The sequence below is a fragment of the Corylus avellana genome, chromosome 6 (assembly GCF_965113065.1).
Source record: "Corylus avellana chromosome 6, dhCorAvel1.hap1.2, whole genome shotgun sequence".
In the NCBI taxonomy this organism is placed as follows: Eukaryota; Viridiplantae; Streptophyta; class Magnoliopsida; order Fagales; family Betulaceae; genus Corylus; species Corylus avellana.
This window is the reverse complement of record NC_142495.1, coordinates 8080348-8099703: the sequence shown is the minus strand read 5'-3', so window position 1 is coordinate 8099703 and position 19356 is coordinate 8080348. Positions and strand designations below refer to the sequence as shown.

At 33.7% G+C, this 19356-nt stretch overlaps 2 protein-coding genes across 7 annotated transcripts; both read right to left on the bottom strand.

Annotated features, from left to right (window-relative positions):
* Positions 1 to 690: 690 nt before the first annotated feature.
* Positions 691 to 5346, bottom strand: LOC132187825 (LRR receptor-like serine/threonine-protein kinase IOS1). Of its 6 annotated transcripts, none has more exons than XM_059602262.2 (13): positions 5247 to 5346; positions 4633 to 5170; positions 4067 to 4542; positions 3817 to 3955; positions 3643 to 3714; positions 3455 to 3526; positions 3277 to 3357; positions 2441 to 2607; positions 2124 to 2335; positions 1902 to 2028; positions 1711 to 1773; positions 1405 to 1594; positions 691 to 1102 (listed from the first exon to the last, which is right to left on the bottom strand). In XM_059602262.2, the coding sequence occupies exons 1-13, from the start codon at positions 5326 to 5328 to the stop codon at positions 691 to 693; spliced, it is 2631 nt and encodes an 876-aa protein (XP_059458245.2). In that variant the 5' UTR covers positions 5329 to 5346. The 6 variants fall into 6 exon arrangements, with proteins under 6 accessions (XP_059458245.2, XP_088373492.1, XP_088373489.1 ...); XM_088517366.1 differs by having other exon boundaries at positions 4067 to 4551; positions 5247 to 5328; XM_088517363.1 differs by having other exon boundaries at positions 2124 to 2347; positions 5247 to 5328.
* Positions 5347 to 14253: 8907 nt separating this feature from the next.
* Positions 14254 to 19045, bottom strand: LOC132187647 (LRR receptor-like serine/threonine-protein kinase IOS1). The gene is given in 15 exon segments (XM_088517134.1): positions 14254 to 14668; positions 14942 to 15131; positions 15225 to 15282; positions 15404 to 15538; positions 15633 to 15856; positions 15949 to 16113; positions 16862 to 16941; positions 17031 to 17102; positions 17222 to 17293; positions 17381 to 17516; positions 17622 to 17838; positions 17840 to 18101; positions 18322 to 18773; positions 18775 to 18860; positions 18967 to 19045. Coding segments are annotated over 15 exon segments (2643 nt in total).
* Positions 19046 to 19356: the final 311 nt, after the last annotated feature.

Below are 19356 nucleotides of genomic sequence, written 5' to 3'. Positions count from 1 at the left end.
CTCTCTGGAATTCTATTTGGAAATGGCTTCTAGCTGTCCGAATATGTCTTCAAAAATGAGTTCTCTGGAAATACTATCCGAACATGGCTTTTGGCTGTCTGGACATGTCTTCAAAATGAAGTCTGTGGAAATGTTGTCTGGACCAGTATTTTGGGTATCCAAACATACTAGTCTTCATGCAACCCTCATTTTCAACAGAGTACAAACATATCACCGAATGAGCCAAAAATAAACTAACACTTTCCTTGGTTGTCATTGCTTCACCACTTTCATCGCATCTCACTCCTAAATGAGATTCTGCAATCCTAGCTAGCTCCTTGCAAAAACTGGCAGCATAAAAAGGAAGCTAATGCCTCTCCTATTGTCGACTCAAGTATACGAAACTTTATGAGACTCCTTGCCGCAATAACATATCCTTCATAGTAAATTTGTCAAAGTAAATTTCGTTATTTGATATGTTTACCATCAAGTTAAAAAGTCAAGTTGAACGAAGGGAGCAAATTGACATCTAAATTTTAAAATAAGTTTCGAGTTGCTATGAACATAAATTTAGTACATATTCCAAAAGATATAGTCCATTAGAACCACCATGGATGATTCATTTGAAGTACAATATGCATTGACAAAAACTTACAAAAAGAGAAAAAGGTTCAAGATCCGACATACGCGATTTCAATTCTTTACAATGTTTTATCGTGCTAAAGGAGTGAGATCAGTAGTCAGATTCATGTCGATCATTTCAATTGAATCTGTTGTTTCGTGCTCATGGCCCTCCTTCATGTAAGCCAATTCAATTGTCAAAGACTCCTTTAGTTCGACCACTACCTGACTCATGGTTGGCCTTTTAGCAGAAGTTGTAGATACACAGGTCATAGCTATTTCGACAGCTTTCCATGCAGAGTTGATGTTGAAATTTCCTCGCAACCTAGCATCAACAATACTTTTTATATCCCCTTTAGCTAGCATTAAGCTCACCCATTGACTTACGTGAGTCCTTTCATTAGATTTTTCTATTGCAGGCCGACTTGTGATTATCTCTAAAAGAACGACTCCAAAACTATAAACATCACTTTTCTCAGTTAGCCAGTTTGATATGTAGTACCTGCAAGTCAAGGAATGTTATATGTTTCATATTTGTAGAAAAGTTATTCCTAAAAAAGTTTGTAACTCCATTGATTTCAAATATCTTAAGATTTTTAATTGTCTCATAGATAAAAATAATCATGTCATGTATGGCCAAAATCCAATACATTTCGTCTTTATTATTGCTAGATCATTTGTATTTCATTTTCATTTGATCATGGGTCACAACTTTGTGGACTATAAATATCAATCTTTTATTGTCAAGGAAAATGAGTTTTTAAGATGATGGCATGTAAACAAAATAATAACAAAAATACTCACTCGGGGTCCAAATACCCAGGGGTGCCAGCAACAACAGTTGACACATGAGTGCCACCATCGGTGGGAAAAATTTTGGATAGTCCAAAATCAGCTAGTTTGGCATGAAATTTTTCATTTAACAAGATGTTTGTAGGCTTCACATCTCTATGACATATAGGTGGTCTGCAACCATGGTGCAGATACTCCAATCCTACAAATTCATAACCACATCATTGATAAAAAATAAAAAAAATAAAAAATAAAAAATAAAAAGAAGAGAGAGAATGTTTTTAAAGAAAGAATTGTGCAAGTCAACTCATTGCTAACCTTGTGCTGCATCCGTCGCTATTTGGATTCTTTCTTCCCAATTTAAAATATTTGTTTTCTCACCTGCATTCGTTAATAAAATGCCTAAACATGATCTGATCTGTTTAATTTGTTATTCAAATTAAATTAAGTTGATCACATAGTACTTGATCTGAAGGACTTTTTGCTTAATATTTCAATTTTGCCCAAACCTGAAAGATGTGCTTCTAAGTCTCCGTTGGCCATGTACTCATAAATGAGCCCCATGTTAGTTCCTTCATAGCAATACCCAACAAGAGTAGTTAAGTTTCTATGATGAACCATCATAAGAAGTTTAACCTGTAATTACAATTTAGCACATTAATTTTAATATACCCATCTGAACCATATATATAAATGAATTTAAATATTTTATACGAGCTACAGTTACTTGCCTCTGATTGAAATTGTTGAAAGCCTTGAACAGATGATGGAGAGAGCATCTTCACTGCTACTTGAGTGTCATCTATTTTGCCATGGTAAACTATTCCAAATCCACCCTTACCAAGTATCATTTCAAAGTTATTTGTAATTTTTAAGAGCTCAGAATATGTAAATTGTCGTTGTGTTGACTCCAATGATACATTTTGAATGTTGGATTCTATACCTATGATCACAATTGCAAAGATTACCATGAGCGTGATAAGGTCATATCTAAAGATAATTTTTTCCTTTGGTAATGCCAAAATGAGTATTATGATTAAAATGTCACCTTTAGTCTTATCTTGTTGTTTTCTCCTTCTAAGTCCCAAGAAGATGGCAGCAACAATCAATGAGAGGATCAACAATCCACCAAGTGATGCTACTATTGGAACAACAATATTGTTCTCTTTCTTTTTACACGAACCAGATCCACATAGATTTGGATTGTCACCCACACTAGAAATGATTGTATTGATCATGATGTTAAAGAAAGGCATGCAATTAAAAGTGAAAGTAATTTTTTGATGTATCATTGATAGATGTTGTAACCCATGCTTGAGCTTTTTTGCATGTAAAGAAGTTTTTTATTTTACAAAATTGGACTTAAAGAAAATTTATCTCGAAAACTACATTTATCTCCTCTAACTACTACTCGATCTATTTGTAATGTTTTCCCAAATGTTTCAATTTTTGTGATATCTACGCCTCGTGTTGCGTCCGAAATAAGAATTCACATAAAAAAAAAAAAGAAAAAAAAATATTATGAAGAAAGCAAAAAAAAATTTTTTTAAAAAATCTAAAAAAGGGAAAGACAAAATTCATAAGAAAATTAAAAAAAAAAAAAATCATATCTTTTTATTATTATTTTTCTGATTTATTTTTTTTTTTTTGAATTTTTGCCTTTTGAATTTTTTTTTTTAATCTTAACCGTATTTATTTATTTATTTTTGGTATGGAAGGGGAGAACGGGATGTTGTAACTCTAATGTTAGATTGGGAGGGGGCTAGGGTTGGGAAACATTGGAAAAATTGAAACATTGGAGAAACATTATAAATATAATATTAAAAATTCAAGTAGACAGTATAATAGTAATGGCTTTATGGACGTCTTTAAACATAACCGTACCTTAATGATAATAAACCATTATCTGATCTCGCAATTAGTTCAGCTGGAATTGAACCAGACAATTGGTTTCGTTCTAAGTTTCTGCATGCAAAAGTAGAATGAATAGTTTTGTTTTCCACTTCCCTAAACATGAAATTTGTAGCATCATTAATTACTCTTAAAAATAAAAGTAACTTACAAATCGCTCAAGTGTATCAATTGAGACAAGAAATTAGGCACCGGTCCAATTAAGTTGTTGTTAGATAAATCCCTGAAATGAGAGGATTACTTATATTTAATATTTGTTGGGGTAGAAAATGTTTACTTTCGCCTTCATCACCATGTTTGTCAATTATCTAATCATGTAAATATATTGTGGATACTTACAAATATTGTAACATTACGAGACTTGATATGTCGGCAGATATCCCTCCAACCAATCCACTTGAGGACAAGTTCCTGGGGAATTTAATTAAGTTTTACAATAACTTAAATTAAGAGTACTCAAAATAAGTTGGAAAGTCATAAAGCTTATACCAATTAAGGCATATATAGACTTACAAGGATGTGATTCTAGGAGGAGTATCACCATCATAGCTACAATTTAGACCTTCCCACGCATATCCTTTAGGGGCACATGGGTCTCCTTGCCAAATTCTCTTTATTCCATATGTTGACTTGATTTTTGCAATGGCATCAACTAAAATTTCACACGCATTGATCCATTCAATCAATATATATATATATATATATATATATATATATATATATATATATATATATATATAGGTAATGTGTGGAACAAACGTACCATCTCCTTGGTATGTGTCTGATTGCAAGAGATATTTCACTGTGTATATCTCAATCGCGTTGATGATGGGTGGAAGTGTTGACTTTTCAGTTTTGAAGATTGAAAAATCATATTTTGCTTCTACTTTTAGGGCCGATGGGCTAAACATAGTGATTGTTTTGTTGTAATTAGGAGCAATGGGTCCAAACCAGTGGTTCCCGTTCAGGGTACAGTTGAATGATCTGGACTGGTTGGCGTTGAGCTCTACAACTTCAGCAAAGTGCATGTAGACATAATATTCTGTGGTCGCAGAATCTGACTCCCATGAAATCTCTAAGGGAGCGCTATCATTTCCCGGTGTGGCGGCAGTACTCATGACAACCGATGGTGGTTGGTAAACATTTCTAGAGTCATCAATGGTAAGCGAGGTGTTTAAATCTGTCCAGTCAAATTGGATATAGGGCTGCCAATAGCGATCATAAACATCGTTTCCATACCTAAATAATTTACACATCACAACCAGTACCGAAAATAATTTTATTGTTTTTAGTAATGCAAATTACTTGATATCATATAAAATGACTTACCTGTATCCTTGATTGCTTTTTGATCCAGTATCCAAGCGAGAAAAGAGTGCCAATGATCCAGATTGTGTCACATAGGTGGCATTTTCCAATGGCCTAAACTCTATTGCTGATAAAAATGGTGTCCCGAGGCCCGTGTTTACTAGACAGACATGTATATAATTTAGAGATGGGACATGTATGAGCTCCTTGACGACACTATCCGATGAATTCACCACTTCGATCGTGTCCCACTTATTTGGTCCGACATACAGATCGAATTGCGGTAGATTACCTTTTCCATCATAATTCCCATGCAAGAAGTTTGCTCGGATCAAATATTTAGTGCCTCTTCTGACGTTTATGGTGTAACAGTTACGGTTTCCTTGAGGAAAGCTTCTGAGATTCCATACCTGTTGTTGATAGTAACGTCTAATATCAGGTGATATGCTATTATCTATACCTGAGTCTATGAAGGTGGCGTCTGAAATGTAATTAATGCCTGTTCTCTTCTCCGTAAAGCTAGAATTCGCTGGTAACCCACAAGCTACGCTTATGAAGCCTGGGACACCAGATAAGCAAGAATAATAATCAAAACAAAAGTTATATTGAAAGATTAATAAGATGATAATATATACCTGATTGATCCTGGGCATGAACCACAAGTAGAAGACTCAAACCCGCGAGCAGTGCAAAGAAATTGAAATGTTTGAACCCCATCGCCAGAAAATCACCTAATCTCAAATGTTAAAGTTGTTTCAACCAATACTTATGAATCATTCAACTGGGGAGGATCGGATTTGCATATGTGTCTCTTTTTTTTTCTTTTTTTTTGAAAAAAATTCTTATATCAACTTGACGGTTGACCGTACGTTGTTATTTTTTCTATCATATGAATATTAATTATACTTTTGCAATGACCCAGTAGTACTATGACCGCACCCCTGTTCTAAGAACCTTTAGTGGATAAATTAAATTATCATCTTTGAAATTGTCCATCTAATGTGTACAACGATATAGGATCATCTTCATATTTATTTTATAATTAAGATTTTATTTTGTTGCATAAATTAACAATTTAAATTAATTTAACAAAGAATATATTACATAAAATTGTTAGTTTACAAATAAGGAAATTTCTGTCCTACAAATAATACTCCCAAAAATATTATTCACTATTGACTCCTGTACGGCTGTACTTTAGTTTTTTGTATCCCACTAAATTGTGTGTTATATTAGATGATCAAATAATGGTTTAATATCGACCCTAATATTCTATTGTGTAGGTAATTATAATGGTTTAATTTGTTATAATCTAATCTAATAGGTCCCGCTTATTAAATAAGCGGAAAAGCAGAAATATCTTCATTGTATGACTACAATAAATTTGGTCATTAGCGATCACATTTTTAGCAACGACTTTTGAGAGTATCGATAATAAGACAATTCAAGTTGCCTCTCTATCAAGAATTAGTCTTTTACTATTGTTTGATTATCATTTTAATTTGGATATTATAATAGAAGGAATTATATCTTAAACAACTCGTAATAATTAATAAAACATCTCCTATTCATGATGATGCATGGTATGATGTTGAATGACCAAAGTTAATAAAAAGTTATAAATTTAATAATTTAGTCAATGCTTTAACAGTAATATGTTGTCTTTTATTAGGCCTCTAAATGCTACGAATAGTATTTTCAAATAATTTTTTGTATATACAAAGCCTGTATGCGTCATTGATGTTTGCTCCGAAATTTGCTCAAATAAGCAAATCACAAAGAGGGGAAGGGAAGGATATAAATTTGAGAAATGATTCACGTCAATATTTTTTTCATTTTTTCTCATCTCATTTTATAAATTCAATAAATCAATTATTAGATTTGTGAACTCTTGTAGATTTCATACAAATTGAATGTTAAATTAATCTATTTACTCTCAACTAAGTTGTAAGAATTTATTTAATCCATAAGTTTTTAAAATTGTCTTATGTCGCTTGTGCATGCATGTAAGAAATATATATTTTTTAATTAATGTTTATTAAAAGAGCATGTGAGAGGTACATTACACAATAATTTTAGAAACTGAACTGAAAGAATTTTCCTATAACTTAATTTATAAGAAATTTATGTCAAAAAAAAAAACAAAAAAAAAAAGCAAGGACACAATGTTGAATATAAACGTTTGAACTTTTCTTTTTTAGTTCTTGTTCTTGATGAATTTGTGGGGAGTTTGAAAATTACCATATGTGCAGTGGATCCATCTAGGGATTACAATTTAACTCGCAAACCTGATATGAACACGACACTTAGTTTTAGGGTTTGGGTTTAGGTTAAACGGGTTCGGGTCATAAACGGGTCATTAATTAATACACGTGTCGTGTTCGGGTTTGACATAAACGGGTTAAAAGAGTTTGCAAGTTGACACTTTATACAATTTATTTTTTTTTTTCAAATTTTATTTTTATTTTTAAAGTAAATTTTAAGTTTAACTTAATTTAGAGTTGACAATTTAACTCGCGAACTCGACATGAACAGGACACGTAGTTTTAGATTTTAGGTTGAACGGGTTCTTAACATAAACAGATCACCCATTTATAATCTGTTCAATAAATATATCGTGTTCAAGTTAGCAGATTAATTGAATTGACACAAACACAACACATGAACACGTTTTGCTAGCCCCACATCCTCCCATGAGGAGATAAGGCTCTATGAGGCTGCGGGTACGTGCATGGGGGAGGTCACCTAAAAAATACAATATTGAAAAGTTGTTGTGACAGTTGTGGATGTGATTAAAATTTATAAAAATCATTATTGAAATAATTAGATGTAAAAAAGTGAAAAGTGAAAAGAAATAATTAAGAAATAAAAATCATTCTTAATCAAAAAAGTGAAAAGAACACAGAGAAGAAGAAAAGACAAATATATAAGTGAAAAAAATATATATATATTGATCTAATTTCTCACTTTTTTTAAAATATATATATATATATAAGATTTTTTTTTTTTCAGAGTAGTTTTCTGACGTACCAGGTGTCGCACATCAGAAATTGCACGTCAGAAATTTCTGACATGCGACACATGGCACGTCAGAAATCCCCTCGATACCCGATATTCACATATCATAAAAAAATTGGCGGGATTTTAAAATTTTTCCCTCTTCTTTTTCCCTTAAACTTTTTCACTCTTCTTATTCTTTCCCTCTTCATTTATTTTCCCCACACTCTCTCTCTCCTCTCTCAATCTCCCTTCTTTGCAGACTGCACGGCAGCTCCCTCTAGATCTAGAGAGAAAAAAATGAAAGCAGTAGATCGAAGAAGAAGAAAAAGAAAAGGAGAAGAGAAGAAGAAAAAGAAAAGGAGAAGGAGAAGAGAAGCTGGCCGGAGAAGAAGAGAAGATTTTTGGGTTTTTGAATATTTGTTGGGTTTGACATTTGGGTTTTTGATTTTTTTGAAGATTTTTTTGGTTTGGGTTTGGATTTTTGAAAATTTTCAAAAATCCAAAAATGGAGATAAAAAAGAAGAGAGAGGGAGAGTGAGAAAATGGAGATAAGGGACATCTCCCTTTTCTCTAGAGTTGGCCGGAGATAGAAAAGAAGAGAGAAATAGAGAAAATTGGAAAAGAAGAGAGGTGCAGAGAAATTCTTAAAATTAAAAACCCAAATGGTGCAAAGAAGAGATTTTTTATTTTCGTTTCTCTGCACCACTCGTGGTGCAGAGAAATTCCTTAAAAAAAAATAATTTAATTGAAAACTAATTTAAATTAAAAAAATTTTAATTGAAAAAAAAAAAATCTAGAAAAAATTTTAAAAAAATTCCACATTTTCTGACGCGGCAGAATTCCCACATCAGAAATTTATGACGTGGGAGTTCTGCCACGTCAGAAAATTTTCTGATGTGGTATCTCTACCACGTCAGAAAATTCTCTGTCATGGCAGAACTCCCACGTCAGAAATTTCTAACGTGGAGACATTTACCACGTCAGAAAATTATTCTGACGTGTGCTACAGTAAAACTTCAGAAAATTCTGACGTTCTACCCACTAACACGTCAGAATTTTTTTTTTTCTGACACCTATGCTTCTGACAATCAACACGCGTCAGAAACGACACGTCAGAAAAATTTTCTGACGCGTCGGACACCATAAAACGTCAGAAATTTTCAGTAAAAAAAAAAATCTTTTTTTTTGTAGTGGCTGCCGTCCATAACAGTAGTGGCACAACCGAATCCAACCTCGGGTGACCCACACCACTAATAATGTACGTCTTGGAGTGACCCACCATTAGGGAATGGTTGCGCCGGTCACGAAACCATTAGATCCAAAACCCATATAATAACACATACATTTGACCATAGAATAAAGTCTATATAGTAAACCCATGACCGTTATACCATACATACCGATGTACCATGTCATACAATACATCTTATCAACCAGTTAATTAAGCAGTTACCAAGTAGTTGCAAAATGTAGACATGCTTATATCATATTCGTGGTTAGTCAACAGACATATCCCACGTTTTTAAGGAAAGAGTTCATAAGTGTTTACTTACCGAGTATGCTGGCTTGAATCCTCCAACATTGCTAAATCCTGCTATACGAAATATGACACATCATTGTGCGTAGTTCTAGAGGACCCTTGCTAGTAAGATACTAAGCCTTATCTAACAAAAGGATTGCTAAACTCTAAAATAGACGAGAGTGATGCTTAAGGGCAGATGCCTGGTTTGCTAGCCGTACGTACGGGCTCGAGGGCGAACATCCGGTCAATGAGTTAGACAATCCGGCAAAAAGCTCAAAACTGTGTTTTAAGGTTTCTATAAAATCTATCGGCTACTATATCTCATTCTAGGCTATTGAATAAACACATGCATCGTAAGAAAACTCAACATCATGCGATACAAGGAATCAAAGAAACTTTTAAAACTCTTTTGGAAACATTTCTTAATTTCTAAGAAAATGAGTAAAAGCTTGACATAACGGCTCTTGAAAACTCATAATATTAGGAAAAACAATAAGAACAACATTGAGAGTATAAAAAGGGGCAAGAGGTTACCTTAGGAAATGGCAAGAGCACAAGCTTTCTTCTTTCTACCCAAATCCTTCTCAAACTCACAAGAACACTTACATAAGTGATTACAGAGAGCCTACGGGCGCAAAATGAGTTCAAGGGACGAAGAGGGGGTTCATATTTATAGGCCAGAAAAGTTGAGGGTGCTACCAACTACTCTGAAAAGCAGCGTACGTATGGTACTATTGGGGCGTACGTCTAGTTCTCTTTATTCAACGGTCCAAAGGATGCATCATACGTACAGTCATTAACTAATGGTCAACCCAAAAGTAGCATACATCCGTTGTGGTCCACAGTACGTATTCACTATAAGTTAGATCCGTACATTTGGTGGTCCCCTAGCGTACGTCCAGTACTAGAGACAATAGCGTACGTACTGTACTACTGGGCGTACGTACGGTCAGAAAGAGGTGAGCTTTGGTTTTTGCCTTAAAACTTCTAGGAATCTTGGTTATGTATATGGGCTTAGATCTTTTTGTTATAAAACCTTGTTCTATATAAAATCTTTTAATCGCTCTTTTTAGAAAGCCTTTTAGTAAAGATGATTGCTTTATCGGGGTATTACACTATTACATGGCAAAAATAGAAATACATGTAAATAGAAAATATAATTCTAATAGGAGACAAATCACATATTTTCTACTAGAGATATTGCTTTTTGAGCAAGTTTCCTTATTTTCCTAATAAGAATAGTAATACATCACTACCATATTTAATAATAATTCTAATATAATTATAATATATATTTACCGGGTTATGACCCGTAACACGGTCGATATGAGAAAGTTGCCAAAATTAGAAAATGAAATGTTTCTAAGGTACGTTATTGAGTCACTTCTCTTAAGAAATTATTTGCCTCCTAATATTTCTCCATGATACAAATTCAGGAGCTCATAAATCCTCTGTAATTTGATTGCATTTTGCCTGAAACAATTGAACCATAACATACTCAGATTTTTTATTCTAGTAAGATAGAGAGATTCAAATTTGAAGAATACAAAAGGTTTTGAGAAAGACAACAGTTGTTGTTAAACCACATGCATCATTATAAGGTGATAGTTTGTTATGAATACAATATAGATATAATATATGCTCTGATAAGAGATTCAAGTCATAGTTCAAATTGTATGGTCTACTCAAGATATTACCTATTCTCAGTTGGGTTGGCGCTGTCTCGAGACACTTGTAATACAATGCAAGTGCCCCAGAAATTGCATGTTACCATCCATAATACTAGCAGCTCAATCGAGTCCGACCTCGAGTGGCCACTTTACTAATGATTTACGTCATGTAGTGACCAGCCAATTAAACATGGATGCGTCGATCACGAAACAACCACTGGATCCAAGGCTCATATAAAACACACATTTGACCATAGCGTTAACATGTACAGTAAGCCTATGTCCATTATTCCACACGTACTAGTGTACCATGTCATATGATACAATTAGTTTTATCCATCTTTTACATGCATGCTCTTACAAATCTCATCATGTTCATTATCTTGCTTAAGCAACACATTTTTTCACAAAATAGAGTTCATAGTAGATCAAAATGCATTTCATGAGAGTTGTAAAGATGCATGTTTGGTATAAATAAAATAATCGTGCGATGTGAAAAAAGTAACAACAAGTATTCATGTGAGTTTGTACTCACTTATGTCGTAAGGCTCCTCCAAATACTCCACCGGGTGTTTCACATACTCCAAATCTGTGAAAAGACCATTCATCAATCCTAAATATGAGCTAAAACGAGTCATATTCCTAAAAATGTCCAAAATAGAGTTCCTCCGTGACCATCGAACGTTATCAGCCAGAAGACTACAAATCTTCTCTACTAGGTAGATAACCCTTCTAACCACTTTTAAGCAAGTCCTAAGGCCACATCAAAGTTCCTAACATACTCCTATCCCAAAATAACACCTCAATGCAAAAGAAAATACGTCCAACAAGAATGAAACGCTAACCCATGCTTAAACGAAGATTAAAATCTAAAATAACAACATAAGCCAAAAACTAGCAACCAAACTATGGAAAACACTTAACCAACATAACAATTAGGTAAAAAATAAATTAAGTTAAGAAGGTTACCTCTCTAGAACAAGGATATCCAACAAACCTTCCTTCTTCCCACAACTCCCAAAACACTCAATTAGGGTTTCTCTAGGGCTCATAGGGTATAATGAAGCTTAGAATGGCGTGGGAGGGAGTATTTATAGGGTTGAAAAAGCTGAGGGCGCTGCTATGACAGTTTGTAGGTCAACGAACATTCGGTGGTCCTGGGTTGGACATTCGGTGTACTACTTGCACAGTAGTTCTAGGATTGCAGGGCATACATTCGGTCATTACAAGTGAGTCAAATTTAGTCAACAAACGTTTGGTATGGGCCCCCCTCAAATGTTTGGGTGGTCCCCCTGCAAACATTTTGTCATAACCCAAAATCCCAAAATCTTTCTCTCAACGAACCCAAATGAACCGAAAAATCTTGCTAACCCTCCAACGAAGCTAAACACAGCCTAGTAATTACCTAGAACACTACAATATTTCTTATACTTTTATAAAATTAGAGGAGCTACGAGGAAGAGGGATCATAAGTTGAAGAGAAGATACAGACTAGTGATTTGAGCCTTGTAGTCAAATCAAATATTAAGGTCTGTCTGTTCCTTATTTGTTATTTTCTCAGTTTCCTTTTTAATTTTCAATTTTTAGTTTTTGCTACTATTATACTCTCTTAAAACATTTTTAGTTTTGTCATGGGTCAACTGGCCAAGGCAGAACTGGGAATTTTAAAGTGTGTGGGTGGGGCGGCAAAACTGGAATAAAGAAAATGAAAAAAGGGGGGAGGGAAATACTTTTTGAGGAATTACCTCATAAAAATTATTTTTTGTAGGGATTTTTTAAATGTTGGGGGCTGTTGTCCACCATATGGAGGAAGATCATGTGAATAGAAATGTCACTTTGATGCATTTAAGAATGATACCTTTACTGCAGTAAAAAATATTGTTGTATTTGGAGATCACATGTAGTATTGTGAGAACACCTTCTCAAGAAGGAATCAAAGTCCTTTATTTAAAAATGATAGTAAATTTTTCCTTGATTTAGATTTAATGGAATAATTATTCTTAGTCCTTAACCAAGAAATTTTGTAGGAGTTAATTATTAAAATACTTATGTACACGTGAAATGATATTTCAAATGTATGAGAATAATTATGTGATTAACTTGGGTACTAAAGTATAAGATGTAGTGAATTTCAACGTGACTTTGACTACATAATATTTCATGAGGAAGTCAAATGCTCAAAATAAGAATTATTTAAGGGATTAATTGACTAAATTAAAAATATAAACTAGGGTGTAATTACAATTGTTTAGTGGACTCAATTATAATTAATAGTAACTTGTGACAATTACAATGGTTTCTGGTCCTTTTCAGTTTGGTTCTCTTGCAATTATTTCATGGTAAAGTTGAAGTTCTAGTTATTTTTTGCAATATTTTTTATGTGAAGTTTTCTGTGAAGTCATATATACTAATTCTTACAATATTGTTCAATAAACGTAAGAGTTTAATTTTCAGCTATTCTATGATGTATTTTCCTATCAAAGATATTCTTGTTTTATGAAAGTCAAAGTTCCTATTTTGGCTTAAGTTTACTTACCAAGCCGCTGACTTACCCTTTTAGGTGTAGGTTTCTTTTAGATAACTTAGAAGAGGAGGGCCTAGCATCTGACAAAGTATGTAACGCCCACGAAAATAAAATGCATATTTTAATCCTTAAGAAAATAAAATGCACAATTCATAAAATACATGCTAAGGTTACCATAAGATAAAGTACGAAACAACCCGACGAAGATAGGACCAAATGGTTCAAAAATTGGAGGCGTAAATGCAAAGTTAGGTGTTTCTGCAGCAATAAACTCAATCAGCCGAGCTTGAACAGATCTGCTGAGTCTGACTCGATCTTAGCCGATTTCAAACGAATTTACTACGAGTCATGATGTTAACCCCACAAGAAACACACTATATTTTAGAAACCACAAAATATTTCTCAAAAATTTCACCAAACAATTTTCTTAAGTTAACCCCACATGGAATAGTATTTTTTCAAATATATGTTGATAATGGTAAAAGCACTTTTCATCTTATTATCACATTTTCTTTTTAATTTTTTTTTAAAACACTTCTTAAACAACTTTTCCAAAAATATTAAAATATAATTTTTTCATAGCTAAAGAAAATTCAACTAAATTTTTTCAAATGTTTAATTTGGACGAAGGGAGCAAATTGACATCTAAATTTTAAAATAAGGTCTGAGTTGCAATGAATTGAAATTTAAGGATGTAAGTATTAATATAAGTGAGGTATTGAGAGGAAAGTATAACTTTTTTTTTTTTTCTTTTTGGAAAAAGACGTGTTAACAATGAAGCTAAATTTAGTACATATCACAAAGAAATAGTCTATTAGAACCATCATGGATGATTCATTGGAAGTATAATATGCACCGACAAAAACTTACAAAAAGAAAAATGGGTTCAAGATCCGACATGCGTGATTTCAAGTTTTGACAATGTTCTATCGTGCTAAAGGAACCAGTTCTGTCGTCAGATTCATGTCAATCATTTCAATTGAATTTGTTGTTTCGACCTCGTGATCACCCTCCTTCATGTGAGCCAATTCAAATGCCAAAGACTCCTTTAGCTCGACCACTACTTGACTCATGGTTGGCCTTTGAACTGAAGTTGTAGATACACAGGCCATTGCTATTTCGACAGCTTTCCATGCAGAGTTGATTTTGAAATTTCCACACAACCTTGTATCAACAATACTTTTTATATCCCCTTTAGCTAGCATTAAACTCACCCATTGACTTATGTGAGTCCTTTCCTTAAATTTTTCTATTGCAGGCCGACTTGTGATTATCTCTAAAAGAACGACTCCAAAGCTATAAACATCACTTTTCTCAGTTAGCCAGTTTGATATGTAGTACCTGCAAGTCAAGGAATGTTAATTTTTCATATTTGTAGAAAAGTTATTCTTGAAAAAGTGTGTAACTCCATTGATTTCAAATATCTTAAAATTTTTAATTGTCTCATAGATCAAAATAAATATGTCATGTATGGCCAAAATCCAATACATATCAATTGTATTTCATTTTCATTTGATCATGACTTTGTGGACTATAAATGTCAATCTTTTTTGGCGAAGAAAATGAATTTTGAAGATGATCACAAGTAAACAAAATAATAACATAAATACTCACTCAGGGTCTAAATACCCAGGGGTGCCAGCAACAACGGTTGACACATGACTGCCACCATCAGAGGGAAAAATTTTGGATAGTCCAAAATCAGCTAGTTTGGCATTGAAATTTTCATTTAGCAAGATGTTTGTGGACTTCACATCTCTGTGACTAAAAGGTGGCTTGCAACCATGGTGCAGATACTCCAATCCTACAAATTCATAACCATATCATTGATCGAAAAAAAAAAATAGAAAAAAGAATGTTGTAAAGAAAGAATTATGCAAGTCAATTCGTTGCTAACCTTGTGCTGCATCTATCGCTATTCGGATTCTATCTTCCCAATTTAGGATGTTTGGCTTCTCACCTGCATTTGTTAAGAAAATGTGTAAACTTGATCTGATCTATTTTGTTATTCAAATTAAATTAAGTTGATCACATAGTACTTGAACTGAAGGACTTTTTGCTTAGCATTTCAATTACGCCCAAACCTGAAAGATGTGCTTCTAAGTCTCCGTTGGCCATGTACTCATAAATGAGCCCCATGTTAGTTCCTTCATAGCAATACCCAACAAGAGTAGTTAAGTTTCTATGATGAACCATCATAAGAAGTTTAACCTGTAATGAAAATTTAGCACCTTAATTTTAATATACCTATATGACCATATATATAAATGAGTTTAAATATTTTATACGAGTTAGAGTTACGTGCCTCTGATTGAAATTGATGAAACCCTTGAACTGATGATGAAGAGAGCATTTTCACTGCTACTTGAGTGTCATGTATGTAGCCGTGGTAAACTGTTCCAAATCCACCCTTACCAAGAATCCTCTCAAAGTTATTGGTAATTTTTAGGAGCTCAGAATATGTAAATTGTCTTTGTATTGACTCTAATGATACATTTTGAATGTTGGATTTGGTATCTACCATCAAAACTGCAAAGATCATCATGAGTGTGATAAGGTGATATCTAAGGATAATTTTTTCTTTGGTAATGTGAAAATGAATATTATGATTAAAATGTCACCTTTAGTCTTATCTTGTTTTCTCCTTCTAAGTCTCAACAAGATGGCAGCAACAATCAATGAGAAGATCAACAATCCACCAAGTGATGCTACTATTGGAACAACAATATTGTTCTCCTTCTTTTTACACGAACCAGATCCACATAGATTTGGATTTTCACCCACACGTACTAGAAATGATAGTGTTGATCTTGACGTTAAAGAAAGGCATGCAATTAAAAGTAAAAATAATTTTTTGATGTATATATCATTAGTAGATATTGTAACCCATGCTTTAGGTTTTTTTGCATGTAAAGAAGTTATTTATTTTATGAAAATTGGACTTATGAAAATTTATCCGAATTACTGCCTTTATCTCCTCTAACTACTACTCTATTTGTAATGTTCTCCCAAATGTTTCAATTTTTGCGGTATCTCGGCCCCCTTTACCATTAGATCGGTTGCAATGTCCCCTTTCCGCGCCCAAAATGACAATTCAGGAAAAAAAGAAAAAGAAAAACTATGATAAAAGGCAAAAAATTCAAAAAAACAAAAAATTGAAAAAAGGAAAAGGCAAAATTCATAAGAAAATGAAAAAGAAAAAAATCAATTATTATTATTATTATTTTCCTGATTTTTTTGTTCGTTTCTTTCTTGAAATGTGTCCTTTTCTCTTTTTTATTTTTTGTTTTTGCATTTTTCTTCTTTTTTTATGAATTTTTTTTTTCTTTTCTCTTAAAGGTATTTATTTATTTTTGGCATTAATGAAGGGGAGGAGGCGATGTTGTAACTCCAATGTTCGATTGGGAGGGGGTTAGGGTGCGGAACATTGCAAAAATTGACATATTGGAGAAACATTATAGATATAATATTAATAATTAAACCATACAGTATAATAGTAATGGTTTATGGACGTCTTTGAAAAATAATCATACCTTAATGATAATAAACCATTATCTGATCTTGCAATTAGTTCAGCTGGAATTGAACCAGACAATTGGTTTCGTTCCAAGTTTCTGCATGCAAATGTCGAATGAATAGTTTTGTTTTCCACTTCTCTAAACATGAAATTTGTAACATGAGTCTTAAAATAAAAGTAACTTACAAGTCGCTCAAGTGTACCAATTGAGACAGAAAATTAGGCACTGGTCCAATTAAGCTATTGCTAGATAGATCCCTGAAATGAGAGGATCACTTGTATTTAATACTTTTTGGGGTAGAAAATGTTTACTTACGCCATCATCATGATGATGTTTTTCAGTTATTTAATCTTGTAAATAGTGGATATATACTTACAAATATTGTAACATTACGAGATTTGATATGTGGGTAGATATCTCTCCAACCAATCCACTTGAGGACAAGTTCCTGAGGAATTTAAGTTGTACAATAACTTAAATTAAGAGTCAAGATTAGTTGGAAAGACATAAAGCTTATACAAAGGCATAAACTTACAAGGATGTGATTCTAGGACTATCACCATCATAGCTACAATTTAGACGTTCCCACGAGTATGCTTTTGGGGCACACGGATCTCCTTGCCAATTTCTCTTTATTCCATACGTTGACTTGATCTTTATGATGGCATCAACTAGAATTTCACATGCATTGATGATGGGTGAAACTAGGCTAAGTTACCAGACTTATAGTGAAAATCATATATATATATATATATACGTGCGTGTGAAGAACGTACCATCTCCTTGGTCTGTTTCTGATTGCAAGAGATATTTCACGGAGTATATCTCAATCGCGTTGATGATGGGTGGTAGTGTTGAATTTTCAGTTTTAATGAAAGAAAGATCATATTTTGCTTCTCCACTTATGGCCGATGTGCTAGACAGAGTGTGTGAGGACAAGTAATCAGGAGCAAGGGGTCCGTACCAGTACTCCCCGTTGAGGGTAATATTAAAATGATCTTGATTGGTTGGCTTTGAGCTTTACCACTTCAGCAAAGTGCATGTATACATAATATTCGGAAGAAGTCGCATTTTCTGAGTCCCAGTTGAACTTTAAAGGAGTGCTATCATTTACTGGTGTGACGGCAGTACTCATGACAATAGATGGTGGTTGATAATCATTGTTTTGGGAGTCAATGATCAGCGGGGTGCTTAAATTTGTCCACCCAGTTTCATTATAGGGCTCCCAAATGCGATCATGAACATCGTCTGGATACCTAAATAAGATAAGACAGGAGGAAATTGACTTTTTGTTCTACAGATTGAAAGACTTTAAAGTGGACCTTTAAGCTGACTCAACTAGTGGTTCACAACACTACTTTTTTTTATTTTTTTTTATTTTAATGAATAACTTAATTCACAGCCAATACTGAAAATGAAAATAATTTTATTGCTTTCAGTAATGCAAATGACTTGCTATCATATAAAATGACTCACCAGTATCCCAGATCGCTTTCTGATCCAAAATCATAGCAATAATCAAGTGCCAATGATCCAGATTTGGTGACATAGGTGGTATTTATCAATGGCCTTAACTCTATTGCCGATATAAATGGCGTCCCAAAGCCCGTGTTTACGAGACAGACATGAATATAGTTTCGAGACGGGACATGTATGAGCTCCTTCAAGACAGCCTCCGATGAATTCTCCACTTGGACCGTTTCCCACGTATTTGGTCCAAGATGCAGATCAAATCGTGGGAAATTATCTTTTCCATCATAATTCCCATACAAGAAGGATGCTCGGATCAAGTATTTAATGCCTCCAGTGACGTTGATGCTGTAACAGTTGCGGCTTCCTTCAGGAAAGCTTCTGAGATTCCATGAGTATGATTGATACTCACTTCTGAGTCCAGGTGATACGGTCTGACTTGTACCTGTGTCTATGAAAAGTTGCATCTGAAATGTAAATTATTCCGGTTTCCTCCTCCGTAAAGCTAGAATTCGATAGTAACCCACAAGCTATGCTTAAGAAGTCTGGGACGACAGATAAGACAGACAGAATAATAATCCCTTAGCTCACCAAAACCAAAGTGATATTGAAAGATTAAGATGATGATGATGATGATATACATATATATACCTGATTGATCCTGGGCATGAACAGCAAGTATAAGACCCAAACCAGCGAGCAATGCAAAGATGAAATGTTTGAACCCCATCGCCAAAAAAATACCTTATCTCAACTATTACCTACACTTGTTTCAACCAGTATTTATAGATCATTCAACTTGGAAGGATTTCCATGTGTTTTCTTTTCTTATATCTTCTTCACGGTTGATCGTTGTCATCTTTTTCAATAATGAATATTAGACTTTTGCAATGACCCACCGGTACTATGACATGTTCTAAGAACCTTTGTGAGTCCCACATTGGAAAATTAATTAATGGAGAAATTCAATTCTCATATTTGAAATTGTCTTCCAAAATGTACAAACAAATTGGATCAACTGAATTTCTTTTATAATAAAAA

Bases quoted from the DNA above. Each gene is read 5' to 3' on its own strand.
- LOC132187825 (XM_088517362.1), bottom strand. From the start codon at position 5,328: ATGGGGTTCAAACATTTCAATTTCTTTGCACTGCTCGCGGGTTTGAGT. The intron at 5,171-5,246 runs GTATATATTATC...CTGGTGTCCCAG, and splicing joins TCATGCCCAGGATCAATCAG to GCTTCATAAGCGTAGCTTGT. The intron at 3,956-4,066 runs GTACGTTTGTTC...GTGAAATTTTAG, and splicing joins AGACACATACCAAGGAGATG to TTGATGCCATTGCAAAAATC.